Source organism: Coregonus lavaretus (assembly GCF_964263955.1).
Source record: "Coregonus lavaretus genome assembly, chromosome: 14".
NCBI lineage: Eukaryota > Metazoa > Chordata > Actinopteri > Salmoniformes > Salmonidae > Coregonus > Coregonus lavaretus.
The window spans coordinates 46,030,133-46,054,391 of NC_140001.1; the positions used below are offsets into that span (position 1 = coordinate 46,030,133).

Sequence of the window (24,259 nt, forward strand, 5' to 3'; positions counted from 1 at the left end):
TTTGAGGGTGACTCCAAATCCAGACCTCCATGGGTTGATACATTTGATTTCCATTGATAATGTTTGTGTGATTTTGTTGTCAGCACATTCAACTATGTAAAGAAAAAAGTATTTAATAAGATTATTTCATTCATTCAGATCTAGGATGTGTTGTTTAAGTGTTCCCTTTATTTTTTTGAGCAGTGTATTTAAATCTAAACAGTGTACCACATTATTAAACTCAGTTTTTCCTTCAAGTACCATCTCGCAATGCTGGGAAACATGGGAAAGGGCCGTTGTTGCCATAGCAACATACTCTGCACTGCTCTGTGCAGAGGCGAACTGCAAGTTGAACTCTGTGAGATAGACTCCTAAATTTATAGTGCAGTTTGTTTAGGCGATTTTACAGTTAGCTAGCTACTTCACATGCTGATATTGACTTTGGTATTATTGTGTGTATCTACATTTGCTAGCTAGATAACTAACTAGCTAGCTAGCTAGCCCAGAGAGAGCATTGCGTTGTGGGTTGTGTAGTCGACTTGAGCTGCAACAAATTTCCACAATGATTTTCACAATCATTTTCACATGTTGCTACCAACCTTGTTATAAAAACAAAATGAAACGTTTGTTGACAAAAAATATTGTTTTCACATATTAGTTATTTAACATTGTTTAACATAGGAATTTGTGGTTTGGGGTGGATTATCCCTTTAAGAACACATGGTCCAGAAGTTTGGCATACATATTGTACATGCAGTCAATAGAGGGCTTGCAGTTGCGTCACAAATCACCTAGCAACCGCACCTAGCGTCAAGTTGGAAGACCAAATTCAGTCTGTATAAAGTCCTCCAATCGTCCACATGGCTGGTTGCGTTTTGCTACCACCGGAAACTTCGGGAAGATTGACCATTATTTAGTTTTTCTAAGGGCCCAGAAATCCGAGGCAGTGGGAGAACCTATTCAAGTAAGTAAATACAGTTGAAGTCGGAAGTTTACATACACCTTAGCCAAATACATTTAAACTCAGTTTTTCACAATTCCTGATCAGCTAGGATCACCACTTTATTTTAAGAATGTGAAATGTCAGAATGATAGTAGAGAGAATGATTTATTTCAGCTTTTATTTCTTTCATCACATTCCCAGTGGGTCAGAAGTTTACATACACTCAATTAGTATTTGGTAGCATTGCCTTTAAATTGTTTAACTTGGGTCAAACGTTTCAGGTATCCTTCCACAAGCTTCCCACAATAAGTTGGGTGAATTTTGGCCCATTCCTCCTGACAGAGCTGGTGTAACTGAGTCAGGTTTGTAGGCCTCCTTGCTCGCACACGCTTTTTCAGTTCTGCCCACAAATGTTCTATAGGATTGAGGTCAGGGCTTTGTGATGTCACTCCAATACCTTGACTTTGTTGTCCTTAAGCCATTTTGCCACAACTTTGGAAGTATGCTTGGGGTCATTGTCCATTTGGAAGACCCATTTGCGACCAAGCTTTAACTTCCTGACTGATGTCTTGAGATGTTGCTTCAATATATCCACATAATTTTCCTTCCTCATGATGCCATCTATTTTGTGAAGTGCACCAGTCCCTCCTGCAGCAAAGCACCCCAACAGCATGATGCTGCTACCCCCGTGCTTCACGGTTGGGATGGTGTTCTTCGGCTTGCAAGTCACCCCCTTTTTCCTCCAAACATAACGATTGTCATTATGGACAAACAGTTCTATTTTTGTTTCATCAGACCAGAGGACATTTCTCCAAAAAGTACGATCTTTGTCCCCATGTGCAGTTGCAAACCGTAGTCTGTCTTTTGTATGGCGGTTTTGGAGCAGTGGCTTCTTCCTTGCTGAGCGGCCTTTCAGGTTATGTCGATATAGGACTCGTTTTACTGTGGATATAGATACTTTTGTACCTGTTTCCTCCAGCATCTTCACAAGGTCCTTTGCTGTTGTTCTGGGATTGATTTGCACTTTAGCTACAGTAGCTAGCTACTTGAATTCAATGTCACCAGCTTGCTAACTTCATATAAACTAGTTAGCTATCTTGATGCGTTTATCGTTGTTACTCCAAAATCATTTGTACACTGTATTCCCAAACAGTTGTACTAGCTCATAAGTAATAAGGTCATAACAGTCAAATGTCGTTATGCAGTTGACCAAACTATAAAGTTTTGAGCTCTGTTGAGATTTATGCCACTTTAATTGAAGAGGGCTCAATATTTTATAGGTAATTTGTGTGGAACGCTCAAAAAGTTTAGGTAGTGTCATGACGTTATCGACGTCATGACGTTCTGGTGGGTGGGTCATCTCTCTCTCAGGAAAGCTGAGTCAGCCATCTTGAATTTAGCCGAGATGCGGGGATGTTTGGGCCGCCCGTGTGGATGTGGAACACAGTTTAATTTGTTTTAATTTGTTTGCAATGCGCACTTTTATGCTGCCCGCTTGAAACCACCACCACCTCCGTTTTTATCATTAGTCTTATTGCCCTCGTTTTCTTAAGCGCCATCTTATCATCACCTCTGATTTGGTAAGTAACTCTGTTTTTTTTTTTTTTTTCAATTGAATTTCGATAGTCTTAAATGTGGAACTGGGAATACATTTGTACAATGTGCACAGTGAATATTCGTTGTAAATAGTGTAAACATCCAAGTAATTGTAACTTTAGAAGTTGTTAAATATGTGATAAATACGTTACGTTACTTCATCTTACAACGTTGTAACGTTATCAGCAGGTTTCCTGGATGAACTACATTTCCCATAATGCATGTTTGCCCGGGATATTGACGGTGGAGCAAGGTCCATGAGTTTTCGCTGTTCGCCGGTAATGCAAGTGCGTACTGTGAGTATCCTTATTTCAATAAGTGTCTGCCTTACACAGTAAATATTTTACGTTATCGAGCTGTGTGTACGTGTGTGCTAGCGTGAAACGAACAATGCTAAACAACATAATGTGAGTGTGTTATCATGATGCTAACCAGGCCTGTGTTTGTATTTCTTCCTAGGCTCAAGTGTGTGGTTGTGAGATCATCTCGAAATCCTTTTAACAGTTCAGGTAGGATGTATTATGAAATAGTGTTACTAATGTAATACATTCCTAAAACCAAGTATAGAGTGTATTTGTTATAATTCATTGGTATTAGATTTAAAAGGTGATCGAATAGCTCCTGATTTGTAATGTCATTAATGCATTTCTTTTGAAGCAATGTTTTAAAAATGTTTTACAAGTGAATAGGTTGGTTTACTTTTAAGTTTAAATTTCCCACGTATCTCGTTAAAGTTTTGACCAATGAGCTAACTTGTTAAGTTGTGGCCAATGGGAGAGTGGACTGGTTGCCGGGAAAGAAAAGGGAGGGAAAAGTTGAAAGAAGGGAGAGGAGAGACGTTAGTGGGGTTGGTGAAGGAAAAACGACCAAAGGAAACGATAAAGAGAGAACAAAACCATACCTACAGAGTTTTTTTTAAGGTAAATCCTGATTTTATTTCTATAAGAGAGTGTTTATTATTTAGTTAAGAAAGACCAAGTGGAGACTGAAGCTGCCGTCGCATTGTGGAGACATTCGACATCCTAGAGGTTAGCCTAGCATCGTGCAAGACTTGGAGAGAATTGCTTGTGACGATCAGTTCGGGTTTCCAACGGATGTCTGTTTCTGCTACGGAGTACTGGCTGCATTGATAGCTGTGTTCGCGGTGGATCTTGTGAGGACACCTGCACGGAACTACTATATTTTGCTGAGGCATTATCTACAAGTAGTGAGTAACTACAAATGTGGGGTGGACTTCGGGACTTTATGTATGTCGTCATTTTTTTTTATGAGCTCCAACGCGCGCCCAGGGTTTAAGCAAGCTTGCAAATAATTTGGACATGGGGTTGTGGAAAAATCATTGGGGTTTATAATTTGTATTTCTTTTGATGTGATACATTGAACATTTGATTAATATAGATCTTGAACCTTATGTCTGTTGTATTGGTGGAGTCATTTACTGTTTCAGTTTCATTTAATGCATGGGAAAGCATATCCTTATAACAATAACCAAGTCTATAATCATTCTATCTGAAGTTAATACCCTATTTGTCATTCACCCTAGCAAGTTTACAATAGGGATTCTTATTGGAGATGTCCTTCTCACCTAATATCCCATGCTGTTCAGATATTCTAAATAAGGTAATATCGTGAGAGTCAAATTCGAGCCTGGTGAGAGGGTTACACTAATAATTGGTTTTATTTTATGTGTTTCCACAGTCATTCTTTTGCTATTTCTCTAAATGTTTTTATCTCAACTGTGGGGTCAACAGTTGATCACTTGAACCCTTTATTAATACTTTGTTAAATACAAAGAACAACAACAGAAATAGCAGATCTATAAGCACACAACTTTGATGCTTTGCTTGTTAATAACTAACTTGCTTATCTTTTAACATTTTCATTTTTACTATAATTAGTGTACAATGAATGTTTTTGATATTTGTGTAATTATTATTGTAATGGATATTTTTTGTCCATGTAGGAACAACGTGATGTAAATATGAGACGGGCCCTCGTCCTTCGTGCACTTCCTGTGTACCTGCGTGAAGATGCCTCCAAGTTTTTCAGGACCTGTAATGTAAGTGTACTGGCCTCACTATCAATCCCTTTGCTTAGCTATTCAGTCAGCTTAAACATGACATCACTCAAAGAACTATAGGAGAACCAGAGGGGCATTCCAGAAAGCAGGTTATGTGAAAACCATCAGTATAGCCAATTGTATTTTTTCCAACAACGTAATTTCAAAGTCCGTGTTTCTAGTTTGTCGCCGCATTGAGTATGAGATAAAATGTTTTTATATTTCATTTTCAGCTGATTTTAAATAAAACAAAATAGCCTAAAATAAAACATTGAACAACATTCAACCACTTCCTTAAAGGCTAATATAAAATAAAGTGATGTTAAATTCAAAATGAAAAGACGACTGCATCTGAAACTCTGTCAGTGATTTATATAACAGCCGCAGCCAGAAAATGTCTGCTTCCTGTTTTCTCCCGTTGCCATGGTGAATAACCGTATCGGAGCTCCATTGATGATGGCTTTTTACTAGTCGTCAGGCACAAGCTCAACTCCGAGTTAACGTACTCTGAGTCAACTTACCTAACTCAGATCAGCTGTTCTGTAACTGAAAACTCAGTTTCACTTCACAGGGTAAGTCAACTCTGAGTTCAGGGTTAGGCTCAGTTTGTTGAACCTCCTTTCTGGAATAGCCCCCAGAACCTGTTTATGAAGTTTCCTTGAGTTGTTATTCTGCAAACTGACATGTAGAAATTACATAAATGAAAAGGTAAGTATAAAGAATTCCACTAAACAAAAAGTATGCTTACAGGTAGGTGTGAAACTAACATAAAATAATAAGCATGTGTAAAGAAAATAGTTTAAACATGTAGCTTAGCTGCAGTCTAAGTGCAAAGTGACCGTAATGTCTAGACATCATTAGCATGATTTGTATCCTTGAGGGGCTGAACTCATTTTTGTATTATTTGTGTTTTATAGTCAGCAGATGGTCCAGACCTCACTGACACTCCGGTGGCTCTCCTGACAGTTGTCACTGATGATACTACTGATGCGGCCCTCTTCAGCCCTGAGAGCATCTGTATTGTCGTGGAAGATGAAATACTTGTGAGTGGTCCCACAAACCTGGCTGACTCATTTATCCTGCTCTTTGGGTATGTCTATGCACTAGACCTACAGTACCCAAAGAATCTCGAGCTTACATTCACATTTATCCAAAAAGTTGTGATGTGTCTTGAGGACAACAAACCACTGAAAGGGCGTCTACTGACACTGAAGAATGATTTGTTCAATGAGTGAATCACTCAGAATGGACTATTTGTTGAGCTGAGTATTGAGGATGTTTTTTGTTTTTTTCCCCTCTTTACAAATGTAATAATTTGCCTCTTCTACCTCATGTTTAATATGTTACACTGTTTGCCTCTACTACCTCAGATTTAATACATTGATTGTTAATAGATAAATATCACAACATTGACGTATTGCCAAGCCCAAGTTTTTGCACTGTAGTTGTGGGAAACGACTGTTGAATTCATGCACTATACATGTTTAATGTTGTGTGACCTAATGCTTACCTTGATGTTGCCAGTTGAAGTACGGCACAGTAGAAACCAGTACTTTTATTTGAATGTTTTATTTTAAAAAAGTTAGTTGCAGCCTTCAAGGTACAGTAAGTGCCAAAACGTTTTAAATGGCTCCACATTCTAATAGTTGTTATTGCTGTTGAGGATGGATTATAATTAGAATCTTATTGAATTTTAACATGAAGCCTTTGTGAGTTTTTATCATAATGTTTTCTGAATAATGTGATATGGAGACCGAAAATACTGAATCTACCCTCTGTAGCAATGACCACTATCAGAATATGGAACTATTAACACTTAATGTACTTTAAAACACATTTTGTTTTTATGGAGTCACTTCCTTTTTTGTTTTAATTTATGACAAGCACTTTGTTTTGACTGAGCTCCTTTTGATTCGTGCCTTTTTAAAAGCACATTGTGTTGAATAAAAAAAAAGTTAAATTGTCACTGTGGTGTCACTTTCATGTTTTCTAACATTATTCGCTGATTATAATTGTGTAATGGACCGACATCAGTATTTCAGTTTAGAATTAATTTTGATTGCATGTCCCACATTATGAGTTGAAGAATATTGAAAATGTTGAGTGTATTTCACACATTATATGAGTTGAAGAATATTTAATATTTTGAGTGTATTTCCCACATTTATGAGTTGAAGAATATTGAAAGTTTTGAGTGTATTTCCCACATTATATGAGTTGAAAAATATTGAAAATTTTGAGTGTATTTCCCACATTATATGAGTTGAAAAATATTGAAAATTTTGAGTGTATTTCCCACATTATATGAGTTGAAAAATATTGAAAATTTTAAGTGAATTAATCCATAATTATAAGTTGAGGAATATCAATATTTATAATATAACATTGAGATAATTTAAGGCAACTGTAAATATAATTTTTATTTTATGTAAACTTAAAACATTTAAAAACATCACTAAAATATTTTTGTGTAATCTGTTACAAAATAATTTGAGTTATGTGAACTTATTAGGGTTTACAGTGTAGCTAGGTACAGTAGGCAGTTTATACGGATTGTCATGATGACAAGGTGAAGTTGCTCTACTCAAATGGCACAACAGACTCATTCAGATTGACCAAAGCATAGCATATGACAACCATCTTGTATAATTGAGGGATGTCTCCTTTCATATCTTCTACTGCAGCATTGCTCATCTTCACAGTGGGAATCCAGTTGACATAGGTGTCTTGATAGGAGATGATTGTGGACTACAGGAAAAAAAAGAGGACTGAGCACGCCCCCATTCTCATCGACGGGGCTGTAATGGAACAGGTTGAGAGCTTCAAGTTCCTTGGTGTCCACATCACCAACAAACTATCATGGTCCAAACACACCAAGACAGTCGTGAAGAGGGCACGACAAAGCCTATTCCCCCTCAGGAGACTGAAAAGATTTGGCATGGGTCCTCAGATCCTCAAAAAATTCTACAGCTGCACCATCGAGAGCATCCTGACTGGTTGCATCACTGCCTGGTATGGCAACTGCTTGGCCTCCGACCGCAAGGCACTACAGAGGGTAGTGCGTACGGCCCAGTACATCACTGGGGCCAAGCTTCCTGCCATCCAGGACCTCTATACCAGGCGGTGTCAGAGGAAGGCCCTCAAAATTGTCAAAGACTCCAGCCACCCTAGTCATAGACTGTTCTCTCTGCTACCGCACGGCAAGCGGTACCGGAGTGCCAAGTCTAGGTCCAAAAGACTTCTCAACAGCTTCTACCCCCAAGCCATAAGACTCCTGAACAGCTTATCATGGCTACCCAGACTATTTGCACTGCCCCCCCCCCCCCCCCCCATCTTTTTACGCTGCTGCTTCTCTGTTAATTATTTATGCATAGTCACTTTAACTCTACCAACATGTACATATTACTTCAACTACCTCAACTAGCCGGTTGACTCTGCATTGACATTGACTCTGCACCGGTACCCCCCTGTATATATAGCCTCCCTACTGTTATTTTATTTTACTTCTGCTCTTTTTTTCTCAACACTTTTTTGTTTTATTCTACTTTTTTATTAAAAATAAATGCACTGTTGGTTAAGGGCTGTAAGTAAGCATTTCACTGTAATGTCTGCACCTGCTGTATTCGGCGCATGTGACCAATAAAATTTGATTTGATTTGATATGATAGAGGTCAGCTGGGGAACCTACAGTAGTATATAAACAACTGAAAAGCACACCTGATGTTAGAATATCAATTCAGGTCACCTATAACATCAGTGCTCTTAATTGTTTGTGTTTAATTCAGGTGTTTTGGTGTCATATAAAGATTCAATCTATTGTTGGGCTAGAAAAAACAACAGGAGAACCTGCTGTGTTGACGATCCCATTGAGGACTTTGTCCTATGCTGTAATGTCCATACATTTTCCCTCCTTATGAATAAAGTTCTCAACAAATTATCATTGGGTTATCATTTGAATATATGATAAGCACAGGAGTTTTTTTGGACAATGTCCTCCAGGCTATGGACGTTATATTGTACAATTTGCATCTCCCCTTTTCATGGTCATGGCTAGAAAGAATACAGCTTTCGTCAAATTAACGTCATATTTGACATTTCGAAGCAGATTAGGAGAATTAGGTTACATTTTGAAAAAGGGTAAGTGTTAGCTAAAATTCAAAAAAATTACTTCTGATATTAATTTGACAAAAGCTGGATCCCTTTTAGCCATGACTCCTTTTCATAGGCCTAGATTACATGGTTGCATTCAAGACATGGTCGTTTTTATTTATCTAGTGTCAGTGTCAGTAGAGTAGGCCTAGGCTACCATCGTATTAAAGAAGATTCTGCTAATGTCTCCAGTCATATAAAGTGTAGTAGAATTGCATGAAATGTTAATCAAACGCCACATTTTCCCCGTGCAAAGCAAGAAACGTCTCGGATATAAACTATAAACATATGCCCCTACGCGCTTATTAATGGCCTAAATTATCACTATCCAATCTACTCATCACTTTAGGAATAGTAGGTTCACATTAGTCTGCAAATGCGATGATAGAGGTATGCAATCCTTTGTTATAAAGGTGCATTTTTATGGTGAAAAACAGCTTCCCCAAAACTTGAAACTCACGCAACACATGCTAATTATTAGACTACGAGCTATCTAGCTAATTTTGGCTAGCGTAGTGTTGTTAACACCTGGTTAGCATAACTGCTCAAATCAACCCGAAATCGATCAGACTTGACTTACTAGTGATGAAATGATCGTAGCGGGCCCTGTACTGGCAGCTGTCTGGGTTCAAGTCTTGACGGGAAAAAAGGTTTCTTCACCTTTCTGACAGTTCTTGAGTCTCATCTCATTGGTGTCACCAATGGTGTTTTTATGATTGCAGGGAATCTGTAAACATTTTAACTGTCCCATCTCAGTGTGTACTTTCCCCTTCATAATTTTCTCTATCAGTGATTCCATAGTATATTATTTTCTTATAGGATACCATCAGTCAGGTAAGCTGAATTCAGATCATTGTTTATATATCTATTTAAGTTGAAATAACAAACTCCCCATAATACTACATATAATAAATGCCATACAATATATTCATCATTCTCATTGTTTACCCATATAGTTAACCCATAAAATGACATGGGATAGGGTTGAAGTTTGTTTAATATCAAATGTAAAAATTTAAATAAAATATTTTACAGCAGAACAAATACTGTATACATTGTTACGTTCCCCAGCAAGAAAACCAAAAATGTTGCTCAAACAGAAGCAGAAACTAATGAGTCACTAACAACAACCGAAATGAAACAGGTGGGGTTTTAGGAGGGGTTCTGAAAGACCCTCATTGGGTGTTCACTGAAAGTTGACTAGCAACAACAACTGGAACCTAAAAGACGCCCACTAAATTTGCCCAAGAAGAGGCAAACAAAATAAAAACCCACACCAAACTTAAAGACAGGAAGCAAACCAAAAAATTGAGCAAAACGAAAACAGGGAAAATCAGATAAAGGATTGTTTGTCTAGAAATCAAAATACAGAGCACCAACTAAAAGCGTTAACCCTCCACATCTCTCAAGAGCACTGGGCCAGCCACTCTTAAATAGCACCTGGGCCAGCACAGGAGAAACACCTTCCCACTTACGAGATGGCAACCAGCCCAGGTGTAACACATACTGACTAATGAGGTGACACCAATCGGTGCGCCCTACGTGCTAACGAGCTATACGTGCTTAAGTCCAACCTCAAAACATAAGTGGAAAAAACAAAGCCTGTAACATTATGAATAACAGTAGCACTTAAAATGGTTTACATGTACAACATTTAAATGGATAATCTAGTCAGGTTTATTGAGAATATTAATAATAATAATTAGTCATTTAGCAGACGCTCTTATCCAGAGCGACTTACAGGAGCAATTAGGGTTAAGTGCCTTGCTCAAGGGCACATCGACAGATTTTTCACCTAGTCGGCTTGGGGATTAGAACCAGCGACCTTTCGGTTACTGGCACAACGCTCTTAACCACTAAGCTACCTGCCGCCATATTAAAATGGCATTCATTTAAGACGATCCATTGTGAGCCTATTATTGCAGAGAAAAAGTGTTTTCAATTTACTCAACATTGCATTCAAGTGGGGTGTTCTCTAAAAATGCAATTTCCCCGGGAGTATGCCCGTTCCTTATATAGTCAAAATCGCATTGTATTTGGGTGCTTTCTGGAAGTATGCTACCCTGGCCATTTTCTATGTGGGCAACATTTTTAAACATCAGGCAGGAATCCCTGTTATCTCTGTTACTTTTAGGAGTGTTTTCAATGTATTCTGTATTTTGTGGAATAGACACATGTTCTATATTGAGGGTACTGTGAGATGAACCAGGATTACAAATCCCGTCCTCTCTCACAGGTGGCCTTTCTTGCTCCAGCTCAACGAAACCTTTTTCTAAGAACTCCTCCAGCTTCAGTACGTTCTTCACACTGCTTTTCTGTTGGGGGAAATGTACATTATACACAGACTGTGGTCTATGATTTTAAGAAGCTTAACTAATACAACACAACACCCTCTCTTTGTACACAACAATTTCCGACATGTGGTGCGTGTCCCAAATGGGGGATGCAACCGTGCATATCCATGAAAATCACCTCATGGTGGGACTCCAAAAGCCATCGTCCAACAACACTGACCCCAGGGTTAGCAATTGTTGGGAAGAAATATGCTTTGCAGCTGCAAAGAAAATAACACAATAATAATATGCACAATGTGTTTAAACAACATATGCAGTGTGGATTTATAGAATAAAGCCCTTAACCTTCGACATGACACAGTTTTGTCTCATTCTCGTTCCTCATTCCAGGGCATTCTACCGAATTTCTTGTTAATTCATTTCCATTCAATATATCTTTATTGTCCCCCGAAAGGAAATTATTGTGCAGCATAAAAAAGCCAAATACATATGTAAGAAAACATACACAGCAAATACACAGAGACAAGCTCTGGATAAGAGCGTCTGCTAAATGACTAAAATGTAAAATGTAAATGTAAACAAGCGGAGGATAAGATTTTAAAAAACACGAATTAGAGTGCTATTTTTTCTGTTGCTCTCGTTGATAGGTGTATAGGCCTTATCTGATTTGCCTTCGGCTCATGTATAATGTATCTGATTGTCCTTCGCGTCATTCGTATACAGATGTTGGATCTTAATTCGATCACACTTTTAGTGCAGAACATTTTCCTGCGCAGCATTAAACGCAGATGAGCTTCATGATTTACATAAATTCACTGAAAACCTTCACTGACACAAGGTTATATTAAGAGTACTGCACTTTTCATGTAGCCTACTTTTGTCCAGCTAATAGCCTAACCACTGATCAAGCAACATTATGGACTAAATGTTCAAATCCTGTTGCTGCAGGATTATTTTGTTACTGGTCAAATTAAGATCCTACACCTGTATACACATAGCCCGAAGGACAATCAGATAAGGCCTAATCACATATCATAGAGAGCAAGAGGAAAAGGCAAGCATCAAGACATTTACATTTTAGTCATTTAGCAGACGCTCTTATCCATCCCTGATCATTAATGACAAAGAGCCTTGGCCTTATGTTATGATACTGATGAAGCTAAGTACCCATAAGCAATGAGAAAAGCAAAAACAATGTGATAAGGTTTTAATTATGAAGAAAAATACAAAAATGTATGACTTACACAGTTCTGGATAATATGAAGAAAACTCCAAGGCCAAGGGTAAGCAGGATGATTAGACAGGAGGTGAACATTATTTCATTTTGTTCTGAAAATGGAACAAGTTTCATATACTCAGACGTATGTTTATTTGGTAAATCAAAACCAATGTGGACAAAATAACCTTATATTTAATATTCTACCAACATTATAATGAGGTATGCATTAAAATACACCAATGCACAATCAGCAGCTTTGGACCCAATCAAGCCTGTAGCTAGATAGCATAATTTAGAATTGCCCAATTCTAATGATATTATGCACTACCAGCTTAATACCATAAGGCTACCTGACTAATCATATATGTTCTCAACAATACTGTACTTCAAGAAATACTTACCAAAAATATTTGTTTTAATAGGAATAATTTCTCTTGAAATGTTGTCATTAGAAGTCTCCGCCAGTAAATGAACAGAATAGCCTGTGTTTGCACGGAGTTTGAGGAATGTATGTTGCCATACATCTGGCCAGACAGGGAGAGCTGAGATGGAGAATAGAATAGCAATTGATCTGTCTGTATATCAATAATAGTTTCAACACTGTGATTGTTTAATCCAGGGACAAAACAATGACTTTATCACATAGGACCAAATCCTAACTTGAGATCAAACATTCATGCAAAATCCGTCATTTATATCAATTCATTATTAATGCAATTTTCGGCCCGGTCTTTAAGGAGTTTTGGACAGAAGAGAAAATAACTGTCACATTGTTATTGAATGCACTACCATGCAAATCATCATCATGCTAGTATTGTAGACCATTCATAAGATTTTATCCATAACTGAAAATGTTCAGGGCCCCCAAGTTTCATGCTTTAATGAAAAAGTAAAAAGAAAAAATTCACATATCGCCTGGACTAATACAGTGGCTTGCGAAAGTATTCACCCCCCTTGGCATTTTTTCTGTTTTGTTGCCTTACAACCTGGGGGTTTGTATCATTTGATTTACACAACATGCCTACCACTTTGAAGATGCAAAATATGTTTTATTGTGAAACAAACAAGAAATAAGACAAAAAAACTGAAAACTTGAGCGTGCATAACTATTCACCCCCCCAATGTCAATACTTTGTAGAGCCACCTTTTGCAGAAATTACAGCTGCAAGTCTCTTGGGGTATATCTCTATAGGCTTGGCACATCTAGCCACTGGGATTGTTGCCCATTCTTCAAGGCAAAATTGCTCCAGCTCCTTCAAGTTGGATGGGTTCCGCTGGTGTACAGCAATCTTTAAGTCATACCACAGATTCTCAATTGGATTGAGGTCTGGGCTTTGACTAGGCCATTCCAAGACATTTAAATGTTTCCCCTTAAACCACTCAAGTGTTGCTTTAGCAGTATGCTTAGGGTCATTGTCCTGCTGGACGGTGAACCTCCATCCCAGTCTCAAATCTCTGGAAGACTGAAACAGGTTTCCCTCAAGAATTCCCCTGTATTTAGCACCATCCATCATTCCTTCAATTCTGACCAATTTTAGTCTCATCTGACCAGATTACCTTCTTCCATATGTTGAGTCTCCCACATGCCTTTTAACGAACACCAAACGTGTTTGCTTATTTTTTTCTTGAAGCAATGGCTTTTTTCTGGCCACTCTTCCGTAAAGCCCAGCTCTGTGGAGTGTACGGCTTAAAGTGGTCCTATGGACAGATACTCCAATCTCCGCAGTGGAGCTTTGCAGCTCCTTCAGGGTTATCTTTGGGCTCTTTGTTGCCTCTCTGATTAATGCCCTCCTTGCCTGGTCCGTGGGTTTTGGTGGGCGGCCCTCTCTTGGCAGGTTTGTTGTGGTGCCATATTCTTTCAATTTTTTAAATAATGGATTTAATGGTGCTCCGTGGGATGTTCAAAGTTTCGGATATGTTTTTATAACCCAACTCTGATCTGTACTTCTCCACAACTTTGTCCCTGACCTGTTTGGAGAGCTCCTTGGTCTTCATGGTGCGGCTTGCTTGGTGGTGCCCCTTGCTTAGTGGTGTTGCAGACTCTGGGGCCTTTCAGAACAGGTGTATATATACTGAGATCATGTGACAGATCATGTGACACTTAAATAAAGTCCACCTGTGTGCAATCTAACTAATTATGTGACTTCTGAAGGTAATTGGTTGCACCAGATCTTATTTATGGGCTTCATAGCAAAGGGGGTGAATACATATGCACACACCACTTTTCGGTTATTTATTTTTGAGAATGTTTTAAAACAAGTTATTTTTTTTATTTCACTTCACCAATTTGGACTATTTTGTGTATGTCCATTACATGAAATCCAAATAGAAATCCATTTAAATTACAAGTTGTAATGCAACAAAATAGGAAAAACGCCAAGGTGGATGAATACTTTTGCAAGGCACTGTATGTAAACAGAGGAAATGCTCTTACATTCGACCTGTATCTCCCCCAGGCGCAGTATCACTCTGTATCTGAGAACCTTGGTGTGAACCTCCTTCCTCTGCCACTCCCACTGTACAGTCACTGTGTTTTTAGTCACATCCACAACGTGCATTCCGATAGCACCTAAAAGCGCTGAAGCAACATAGCATAGGAGGCTCGTGAGGGGAGAACGGCTCATAATAACGGCTGGAAAGGAGTGAATGGAATGGGATCAAACACCTGGAAACCATGTGTATGATACTGTTCCATTCATTCCGTTCCAACCATTACTATGAGGCCGTCCTCCCCAATAAAGGTGCCACCAGCCGCCTGTGCAACATATTCTAGGAATATTAGGAACCCCATTTCACATAAACAAAAAGGGAATAAATGTTACGACTTTACCATTAGCCCTACTTACTTCCGTACTCTAGGTTGGCAAAGATTGACTTGGGTGGCCCACACAGTTGATTAGATATGGGGTAAACATTGATTCTGTATGTTGTCCCAGGCTGAAGATGGTCTGAAACAGAGGTGCATGCATTTGCACAGTCAATGTGTCTTATTGCGATCTAACTGTGATACATGTGGTGTCAATGCTTTGTCTACTTCATCACAATGCATGCCCATGCATTTACCTTTCAAGACTGTTGATCTGGTGGAGCCATTTACTCGTTTCCAGTGACTGGATGTGGGATGTGCAGCATCAGTGGCCCACTCATGGGCAACCTCACTAACTGGCAGGGATATGTGTCCCACATCCCATTGAAGCACCAGCCTATCATCTTCAGAATTCACCCAAAGTCTTCTCACTGAGGATACAGCTAACACCAACATCCACTGTTTAAATATGTTAATTGACCTAATATCTGACCAATTACACCAGGTGAAAAGCTTTGCCCCTTCAGGGGGCAAATACCTATGTTGAATGTCTAACTAAACGGTTTTGATTTCTGAATGAATAGCTCAAGGGCAATCTAGAAAAATACATATAATAACATCACTGGTAAAAATGTTGACATAAAGGCGGGAGACAGAGGGCTTATGCATCTGACATTTCTCACTTCCCTCTCAGGCCTCTACAGAAATGGGTGATATTGACACATAAAGGATATTGCACAATCTTGTCAAGGGTGGAGGAGTCTAATCAACCAGATGGTTGTTGAGATTAGAGACTTCTTCTCTCCTTCATTTTCTCAGAAGTACATTCCATTACCAAGCATTTAGCCTCTTGTGACATGCGGTTATTCGAGTTGCACTGAGATTTGGTTCTGGGTGTTGAGATTATCACCCACTGAAATGAAAGTCAAACCCCTCTGTAGTCACTATCTATTCATGAAAACAGACATTTAACTCACTCTGATGAAGACTCGGGTCAATCTTTAGATGAGAGTAAGGAGATCCACCAGCACTATTGTACGCCATAACTGTGACCTCCAACTCTTCCTCGGACACCACAAGGACCACCTTCAGATCTGTGGTGTTAGTGGTCACACTCAGAGAGGGGTGCTTTGTTTGTGTGTAGCTCACTTGGTACCCAAGAATACGTCCGTGAGCATCATGAACATCAAGGGCCTGAAATACAAAACCAAATAGAATTTTAAAAGTCAAATGGCCTATTTAGATATAAGAATATATCTATTGATTGGACAATGTATGCATCTTGAGTGAAATACTATCATAAAAAAGACATATACATGCACTACCGGTCAAAAGAAAAGAAAAGAACACCTACTCATTGAAGGGTTTTGTTTATTTTTACTATTTTCTACATTGTAGAATAATAATGAAGACATCAAAACTATGAAATAACACATATGGAATCATGTAGTAACCAAAAAAGTGTTAAACAAATCAAAATATGTTTTAGATTTTAGATTCTTCAAAGTAGCCACCCTTTGCCTTGATGATAGCTTTGCAAACTCTTGGCATTCTCTCAACCAGCTTCATGAGGAATGCTTTTCCAACAGTCTTGAAGGAGTTCCCACATATGCTGAACACTTGTTGGCTGCTTTTCTTTCATTCTGCGGTCCAACTCATCCCAAACCATCTCAATTTGGTTAAGGTCGGGGGATTGTGGAGGCCAGGTCATCTGATGCAGCATTCCATCACTCTCCTTCTTGGTAAAATAACTCTTATACAGCCTGGTGGTGTGTTGGGTCCTTGTCCTGTTGAAAAACAAATGATAGTCCCACTAAGTCCAAACCAGATGGGATGGCGTATCGCTGCAGAATACTGTGGTAGCCATGCTGGTTAAGTGTGCCTTGAATTCTAAATAAATCACAGACAGTGTCACCAGCAAAGCACCCCCACACCATAACACATCCTCCTCCATGCTTTACGGTGAGAAATACACATGCGGAGATCATCCGTTCACCCACACTGCGTCTCACAAAGACACAGCGGTTGGAAACAAAAATCTCCAATTTGGACTCCAAAACAAAGTACACATTTCCACGGTCTAATGTCCATTGCTCATGTTTCTTGGCCCAAGCAAGTCTCTTCTTCTTGTTGGTGTCCTTTAGTAGTGGTTTCTTTGCAGCAATTTGACCATGAAGGCCTGATTCACACAGTCTCCTCTGAACAGTTGATGTTGAGATGTGTCTGTTACTTGAACTCTGTGAAGTATTTATTTGGGCTGCAATTTCTGAGGCTGGTAACACTAATTAGCTTATCCTCTGCAGCAGAGGTAACTCTGGGTCTTCTATTCCTGTGGCGGTCCTCATGAGAGCCAGTTTCATCATAGCAATTGATGGTTTTTGCGACTGCACTTGAAGAAACGTTCAAAGTTCTTGAAATGTTCCGTATTGACTGACCTTCATGTCTTAAAGTAATGATGGACTGTCGTTTCTCTTTGCTTATTTGAGCTGTTCTTGCCATAATATGGATTTGGTCTTTTACCAAATAGGGCTATCTTCTGTATACCACCCCTACCTTGTCACAACACAACTGATTGGCTCAAACGCATTAAGAAGGAAAGAAATTCCACAAATTAACCTTTAAGAAGGCACACCTGTTAATTGAAATGCATTCCAGGTGACTACCTCATGAAGCTGGTTGAGAGAATGCCAAGAGTGTGCAAAGCTGTTGTAACAATGACGCTGTGAGTGGAGAAGCAGGTGCAGGTGAAACGTTTAATAAAAACAACAAACATGAAACGAGACAGCGTAACAGTGGCGATATAGCATGAACACAGGAACAATACCGACTGAGGAATGAACGTAAGGGTGGGACTGAAAAAGGGGAGGTAATGAGGAAGTCCAGGTGTGAATCATAATGATCTGCAGGTACGCGTAATGATGGATGCCAGGTGTATGCCGGCGACATCGCACGCCGGAGGGGAGGAGTAGGAGTAGACGTGACAGCTGTCATCAAGGCAAAAGGTGTCTATTTGAAGAATCTAAAATTTGTTTAACACTTTTTTGGTTACTACATGATTCCATACAGTGAGGGAAAAAATTATTTGATCCCCTGCTGATTTTGTACGTTTGCACACAGACAAAGAAATGATCAGTCTATAATTTTAATGGTAGGTTTATTTGAACAGTGAGAGACAGAATGACAACAAAAAAATCCAGAAAAACGCATGTCAAAAATGTTATACATTTATTTGCATTTTAATGAGGGAAATAAGTATTTGACCCCCTCTCAATTAGAAAGATTTCTGGCTCCCAGGTGTCTTTTATACAGGTAACGAGCTGAGATTAGGAGAACACTCTTAAAGGGAGTGCTCCTAATCTCAGCTTGTTACCTGTATAAAAGACACCTGTCCACAGAAGCAATCAATCAATCAGATTCCAAACTCTCCACCATGGCGAAGACCAAAGAGCTCTCCAAGGATGTCAGGGACAAGATTGTAGACCTACACAAGGCTGGAATGGGCTACAAGACCATCACCAAGCAGCTTGGTGAGAAGGTGACAACAGTTGGTGCGATTATTCGCAAATGGAAGAAACACAAAAGAACTGTCAATCTCCCTCGGCCTGGGGCTCCATGCAAGATCTCCCCTCGTGGAGTTGCAATGATCATGAGAACTGTGAGGAATCAGCCCAGAACTACATGGGAGGATCTTGTCAATGATCTCAAGGCAGCTGGGACCATAGTCACCAAGAAAACAATTGGTAACACACTACGCCGTGAAGGACTGAAATCCGGCAGCGCCCGCAAGATCCCCCTGCTCAAGAAAGCACATATACAGGGCCGTCTGAAGTTTGCCAATGAACATCTGAATGATTCAGAGAAGAACTGGGTGAAAGTGTTGTGGTCAGATGAGACCAAAATTGAGCTCTTTGGCATCAACTCAACTCGCCGTGTTTGGAGGAGGAGGAATGCTGCCTATGACCCCAAGAACACCATCCCCACCGTCAAACATGGAGGTGGAAACATTATGCTTTGGGGGTGTTTTTCTGCTAATGCGACAGGACAACTTCACCTCATCAAAGGGACGATGGACGGGGACATGTACTGTCAAATCTTGGGTGAGAACCTCCTTCCCTCAGCCAGGGCATTGAAAATGGGCCGTGGATGGGTATTGCAGCATGACAATGACCCAAAACACACGGCCAAGGCAACAAAGGAGTGGCTCAAGAAGAAGCACATTAAGGTCCTGGAGTGGCCTAGCCAGTCTCCAGACCTTAATCCCATAGAAAATCTGTGGAGGGTGCTGAAGGTTCGAGTTGTCAAACGTCAGCCTCGAAACCTTAATGACTTGGAGAAGATCTGCAAAGAGGAGTGGAACAAAATCCCTCCTGAGATGTGTGCAAACCTGGTGGCCAACTACAAGAAACGTCTGACCTCTGTGATTGCCAACAAGGGTTTTGCCACCAAGTACTAAGTCATGTTTTGCAGAGGGGTTAAATACTTATTTCCCTAATTAAAATGCAAATCAATTTATAACATTTTTGACATGCGTTTTTCTGGATTTGTTTGTTGTTATTCTGTCTCTCACTGTTCAAATAAACCTACCATTAAAATTATAGACTGATCATGTCTTTGTCAGTGGGCAAACGTACAAAATCAGCAGGGGATCAAATACTTTTTTCCCTCACTGTATGTGTTATTTCATAATTTTGATGTCTTCACTATTATTCTTCAATGTAGAAAATAGTAAAAAAATAAAGAAAAACCCTTGAATGAGTAGTTGTTCTAAAACTTTTGACCGGTAGTATAAATAAATATAAACCTTAACACAGCAAAAATAGTTTTTGCTCATCATTATCAAGGGTGTCAATAATTTCGGACCCCACTGTCAACATCATGATCTGATCTGAGGCCTTATCCGATTGGCCTTTCGGTCATGTATGTACAGTGGGGAAATAAAGTATTTAGTCAGCCACCAATTGTGCAAGTTCTCCCACTTAAAAAGATGAGAGAGGCCTGTAATTTTCATCATAGGTACACGTCAACTATGACAGACAAATTGAGAATTTTTTTCTCCAGAAAATCACATTGTAGGATTTTTTATGAATTTATTTGCAAATTATGGTGGAAAATAAGTATTTGGTCACCTACAAACAAGCAAGATTTCTGGCTCTCACAGACCTGTAACTTCTTCTTTAAGAGGCTCCTCTGTCCTCCACTCGTTACCTGTATTAATGGCACCTTTTTGAACTTGTTATCAGTATAAAAGACACCTGTCCACAACCTCAAACAGTCACACTCCAAACTCCACTATGACCAAGACCAAAGAGCTGTCAAAGGACACCAGAAACAAAATTGTAGACCTGCACCAGGCTGGGAAGACTGAATCTGCAATAGGTAAGCAGCTTGGTTTGAAGAAATCAACTGTGGGAGCAATTATTAGGAAATGGAAGACATACAAGACCACTGATAATCTCCCTCGATCTGGGGCTCCACGCAAGATCTCACCCCGTGGGGTCAAAATGATCACAAGAACGGTGAACAAAAATCCCAGAACCACACGGGGGGACCTAGTGAATGACCTGCAGAGAGCTGGGACCAAAGTAACAAAGCCTACCATCAGTAACACACTACGCCGCCAGGGACTCAAATCCTGCAGTGCCAGACGTGTCCCCCTGCTTAAGCCAGTACATGTCCAGGCCCCTCTGAAGTTTGCTAGAGTGCATTTGGATGATCCAGAAGAGGATTGGGAGAATGTCATATGGTCAGATGAAACCAACTTTTTGGTAAAAACTCAACTCGTCGTGTTTGGAGGACAAAGAATGCTGAGTTGCTTCCAAAGAACACCATACCTACTGTGAAGCATGGGGGTGGAAACATCATGCTTTGGGGCTGTTTTTCTGCAAAGGGACCAGGACGACTGATCCGTGTAAAGGAAAGAATTCATGGGGCCAGGTATTGTGAGATTTTTAGTGAAAACCTCCTTCCATCAGCAAGGGCATTGAAGATGAAACGTGGCTGGGTCTTTCAGCATGACAATGATCCCAAACACACCGCCCTGGCAACGAAGGAGTGGCTTCGTAAGAAGCATTTCAAGGTCCTGGAGTGGCCTAGCCAGTCTCCAGATCTCAACCCCATAGAAAATCTTTGGAGGGAGTTGAAAGTCCGTGTTGCCCAGTGACAGCCCCAAAACGTCACTGCTCTAGAGGAGATCTGCATGGAGGAATGGGCCAAAATACCAGCAACAGTGTGTGAAAACCTTGTGAAGACTTACAGAAAACGTTTGACCTGTGTCATTGCCAACAAAGGGTATAAAACAAAGTATTGAGAAACGTTTGTTATTGACCAAATACTTATTTTCCACCATAATTTGCAAATAAATTCATTAAAAATCCTACAATGTGATTTTCTGGATATTTTTTTCTCATTTTGTTTGTCATAGTTGACGTGTACCTATGATGAAAATTACAGGCCTCTCTCATCTTTTTAAGTGGGAGAACTTGCACAATTGGTGGCTGACTAAATACTTTTTTCCCCCACTGTACACATGACCGAATGCAGACCTTTATCAAATCTTGAGTATAGATTTAGACAGCAAGATAAAAGTTGAGGATGAGCCCAAGAACAATGTTTTAAACACAAATGACCTTCCACATAAGCATAAGGTGATGAGGTCCTTGCTTGTTCACCGTCTCCATATGATAACAGATATCTGGCGATCTAGAGGGTGCTGTGAAAACACAAAAATAAGCCCTAGCATGATGTGGCAGTATCAGGAGCCCTCCTGCACACAACATCTTAGTCTGGCATCCATATGTTGTTTTCAATTATAAACTGGGTGGTTCGAGCCCTGAATGCTGATTGGCTGACAGCTGTGGTATATCAGACTGTATACCATGGGTATGACAAAACATTTATTTTTACTGCTCTAATTATGTTGGTAATCAGTTTATAATAGCAATAAGGAACCTCGGGGGTTGTGGTATATGGCCAATATTCCACAGCTAAGGGCTGTATCCAGGCACTCTGTGTTGCGTCGTGCGTAAGAACAGCCCTTAGCCGTGGTATATTAGTCATATACCTCACCCCCTCGGGCCTTATTGCTTAAATGTAGCTTTGTCACACACCACTGAACTAACATTACTTGCTGATTTCATAAAGTCTAATTCCCACCCTGGAGCTATCCAGGGTTATTGACAGTCTCAGTAAGGTTTCCAAATGTTGAAGCATGTGTAAGGCATGACTTGGATTTATCATTAACTGTATTACCACTCTCCAGTGTTGTCCCAGTTGTCTCCATGCTCCAGTCACTCCAGTGACCATATGACAAAATGCAGGAAACGGCTATGATGTAGCTGCTGAACGGCTTGAGGCCTTCAATTGTGTAGACTGTTTTATCAGGGTATTCCACAGGAACATAGGCTGGGATCTGGTATGAGAGATGGCAGTACATCACTGTGTCTCCGTCCCAAATGGCACCTTATTCCGTACATTGTGCACTGCTTTTGAAAAGAGCCCTATGGGCCCTGGTCAAAAGAAGTGCACCATATAGGGAATATGGTGCTATTTTGGACGTAGTCTGGGTTCAGGCTTTAACTACCCAAATAAATGTAACGTTGGATTAAAATATACATCATATAACAGCATGTGCACTGTCAGAGACTTGAAGATTTCTGGATAGTGAGGTGAGAGCAGAAGAGAATGAAGTCAATACCTGAGTCCATTTGTCAGTGGTGGCCATTCGGTAACGGACCCGACATCTAGTGTGCCACTTGCTGATCCCCCATGTCACCTCCAGTGAGTTGTCAGAGCCATTGACTGATGTGATGGTAGGACAAGGTGCCTTTACTGTTCCATTTAGCAAAAAGAAAATGAAGTGAAACGACAAATTCTCATCCCCTCTTACTGTCCCCACATTCCTCATAGTCATAGTAAACAACAGAAAAAACAACACCTCACAGTACAATGCGGACTGTGAGGACACACACACACACACACACACACACACACACACACACACACACACACAAAGCCTGTGTGACTGATGACTCAACATTATATACGGCAGCTACCACAGCAAGTGAAATCACTGCTACACTTAACAAAGAGCTGCAGTTAGTTTTAGAATGTGTGTAAAGTAATAAGCTAGTCCTAAATATATATATTTTTAAACTACAGGCCTTAGTTTTATCATACCTGGAAGTGCTGCAAAGAAAGACATAGGCAAATTAAAGTTGGCCCAGAACAGAGCAGAACGGCTGGCCCTTAAATGTGAAAGGAGGGCTAATATCAAGAACATGCATGCCAATCTCTCCTGGCTCAAAGTAGATTGACTGCATCACTACTTGTCTTTGTGAGAGGTACTGACATGTTGAAAGCACCGAACTGTCTGTTCAAACAGCTAACACATAGCTCAGACACCCATACTGTACATACCCCACAAGACATGCCACTAGGGGTCTCTTTACAGTCCCCAAGTCCAGAACAGATCTGAGAAAGCCATGACTACATGGAACTCTTCCATATCAAGTAACTCAAACGAGCATTAAAATCAGATTTAAAAAAACAGATAAAACAACACCTCAAGGCACAATGCGGACTGTGAGGAGACACACACACAAACACACACACACACACACACAAACATTGGAATGTTGTGGTATTCTGGATTTTATATTGTACATTTGTAATATTATAGCAGTAATGTAATGTATGATGTATTGTTTTATTTATGATTAAGGCTGTTGTTGTATTTTGTTGTGATGTAACTGTTTTAACCCCGTCTGGACCCCAGGAAGAGTAATGGGGATCCTAATAAATACACAAACATGTTTTATAAATTCCATAAATGTATAAATAAATTATAAATACATTTATAAATTCAAGATTCAACAAGACGTCTGTTCATAATTGAAATAAACAACACATGTCCCTCATCTCATCTCATATTATGTGCTACAAGTCAGGTGTACTGGCATTCTAAATGAGCAATTAAAGGGTTATTACTTGCTTCAAGTACCGCCACTTCGTAGGGCTCTGACCACGACTCCATTCCGTTCATGTTGTTCTTCATTTTTAAAGTTACATTCATTCGTCCACCAAAGTTGAAGATTCCCGTACAAGAATAAATAGGAGTGGTGCTGAAATTAATATTCATAATAAATGAGACAATTTTAGATGTCAATGCTGTCATGGTAAGCATTATTCTTGATATATAGTATTTTGTCCTGTGGAA

General features: G+C 39.7%; 1 protein-coding gene and 1 long non-coding RNA gene across 5 annotated transcripts in view; one reads left to right on the forward strand and one right to left on the reverse strand.

The window, feature by feature from the left end:
• The first annotated feature begins 2,286 nt into the window (after nucleotides 1-2,286).
• LOC311141978 lies at nucleotides 2,287-6,543 on the forward strand. 4 transcript variants are annotated; one of them, XR_014614259.1, is made up of 6 exons: nucleotides 2,310-2,502; nucleotides 2,705-2,805; nucleotides 2,978-3,027; nucleotides 3,483-3,725; nucleotides 4,482-4,577; nucleotides 5,495-6,543. It is a non-coding gene; the product is annotated as an uncharacterized lncRNA (long non-coding RNA). The 4 variants fall into 4 exon arrangements; XR_014614258.1 differs by lacking the exon at nucleotides 3,483-3,725 and having other exon boundaries at nucleotides 2,287-2,502; nucleotides 2,705-2,814; XR_014614260.1 differs by lacking the exon at nucleotides 3,483-3,725 and having other exon boundaries at nucleotides 2,708-2,814.
• Nucleotides 6,544-9,797: 3,254 nt separating this feature from the next.
• LOC311141375 (interleukin-6 receptor subunit beta) overlaps nucleotides 9,798-24,259 on the reverse strand; it is a 45,114-nt gene continuing 30,652 nt past the window's right edge. Inside the window, exons 7-18 of the mRNA XM_084176676.1 lie at nucleotides 24,031-24,164; nucleotides 22,739-22,872; nucleotides 22,294-22,453; nucleotides 21,672-21,754; nucleotides 16,023-16,239; nucleotides 15,303-15,488; nucleotides 15,086-15,187; nucleotides 14,674-14,817; nucleotides 12,641-12,781; nucleotides 12,265-12,349; nucleotides 11,199-11,280; nucleotides 9,798-11,041 (exon numbers count right to left, since the gene is read on the reverse strand). Coding sequence (XP_084032802.1) covers nucleotides 10,670-11,041; nucleotides 11,199-11,280; nucleotides 12,265-12,349; nucleotides 12,641-12,781; nucleotides 14,674-14,817; nucleotides 15,086-15,187; nucleotides 15,303-15,488; nucleotides 16,023-16,239; nucleotides 21,672-21,754; nucleotides 22,294-22,453; nucleotides 22,739-22,872; nucleotides 24,031-24,164 — 1,840 coding nt within the window. The 3' untranslated portion in view covers nucleotides 9,798-10,669. The remainder of the gene's footprint in view (nucleotides 11,042-11,198; nucleotides 11,281-12,264; nucleotides 12,350-12,640; nucleotides 12,782-14,673; nucleotides 14,818-15,085; nucleotides 15,188-15,302; nucleotides 15,489-16,022; nucleotides 16,240-21,671; nucleotides 21,755-22,293; nucleotides 22,454-22,738; nucleotides 22,873-24,030; nucleotides 24,165-24,259) is intronic.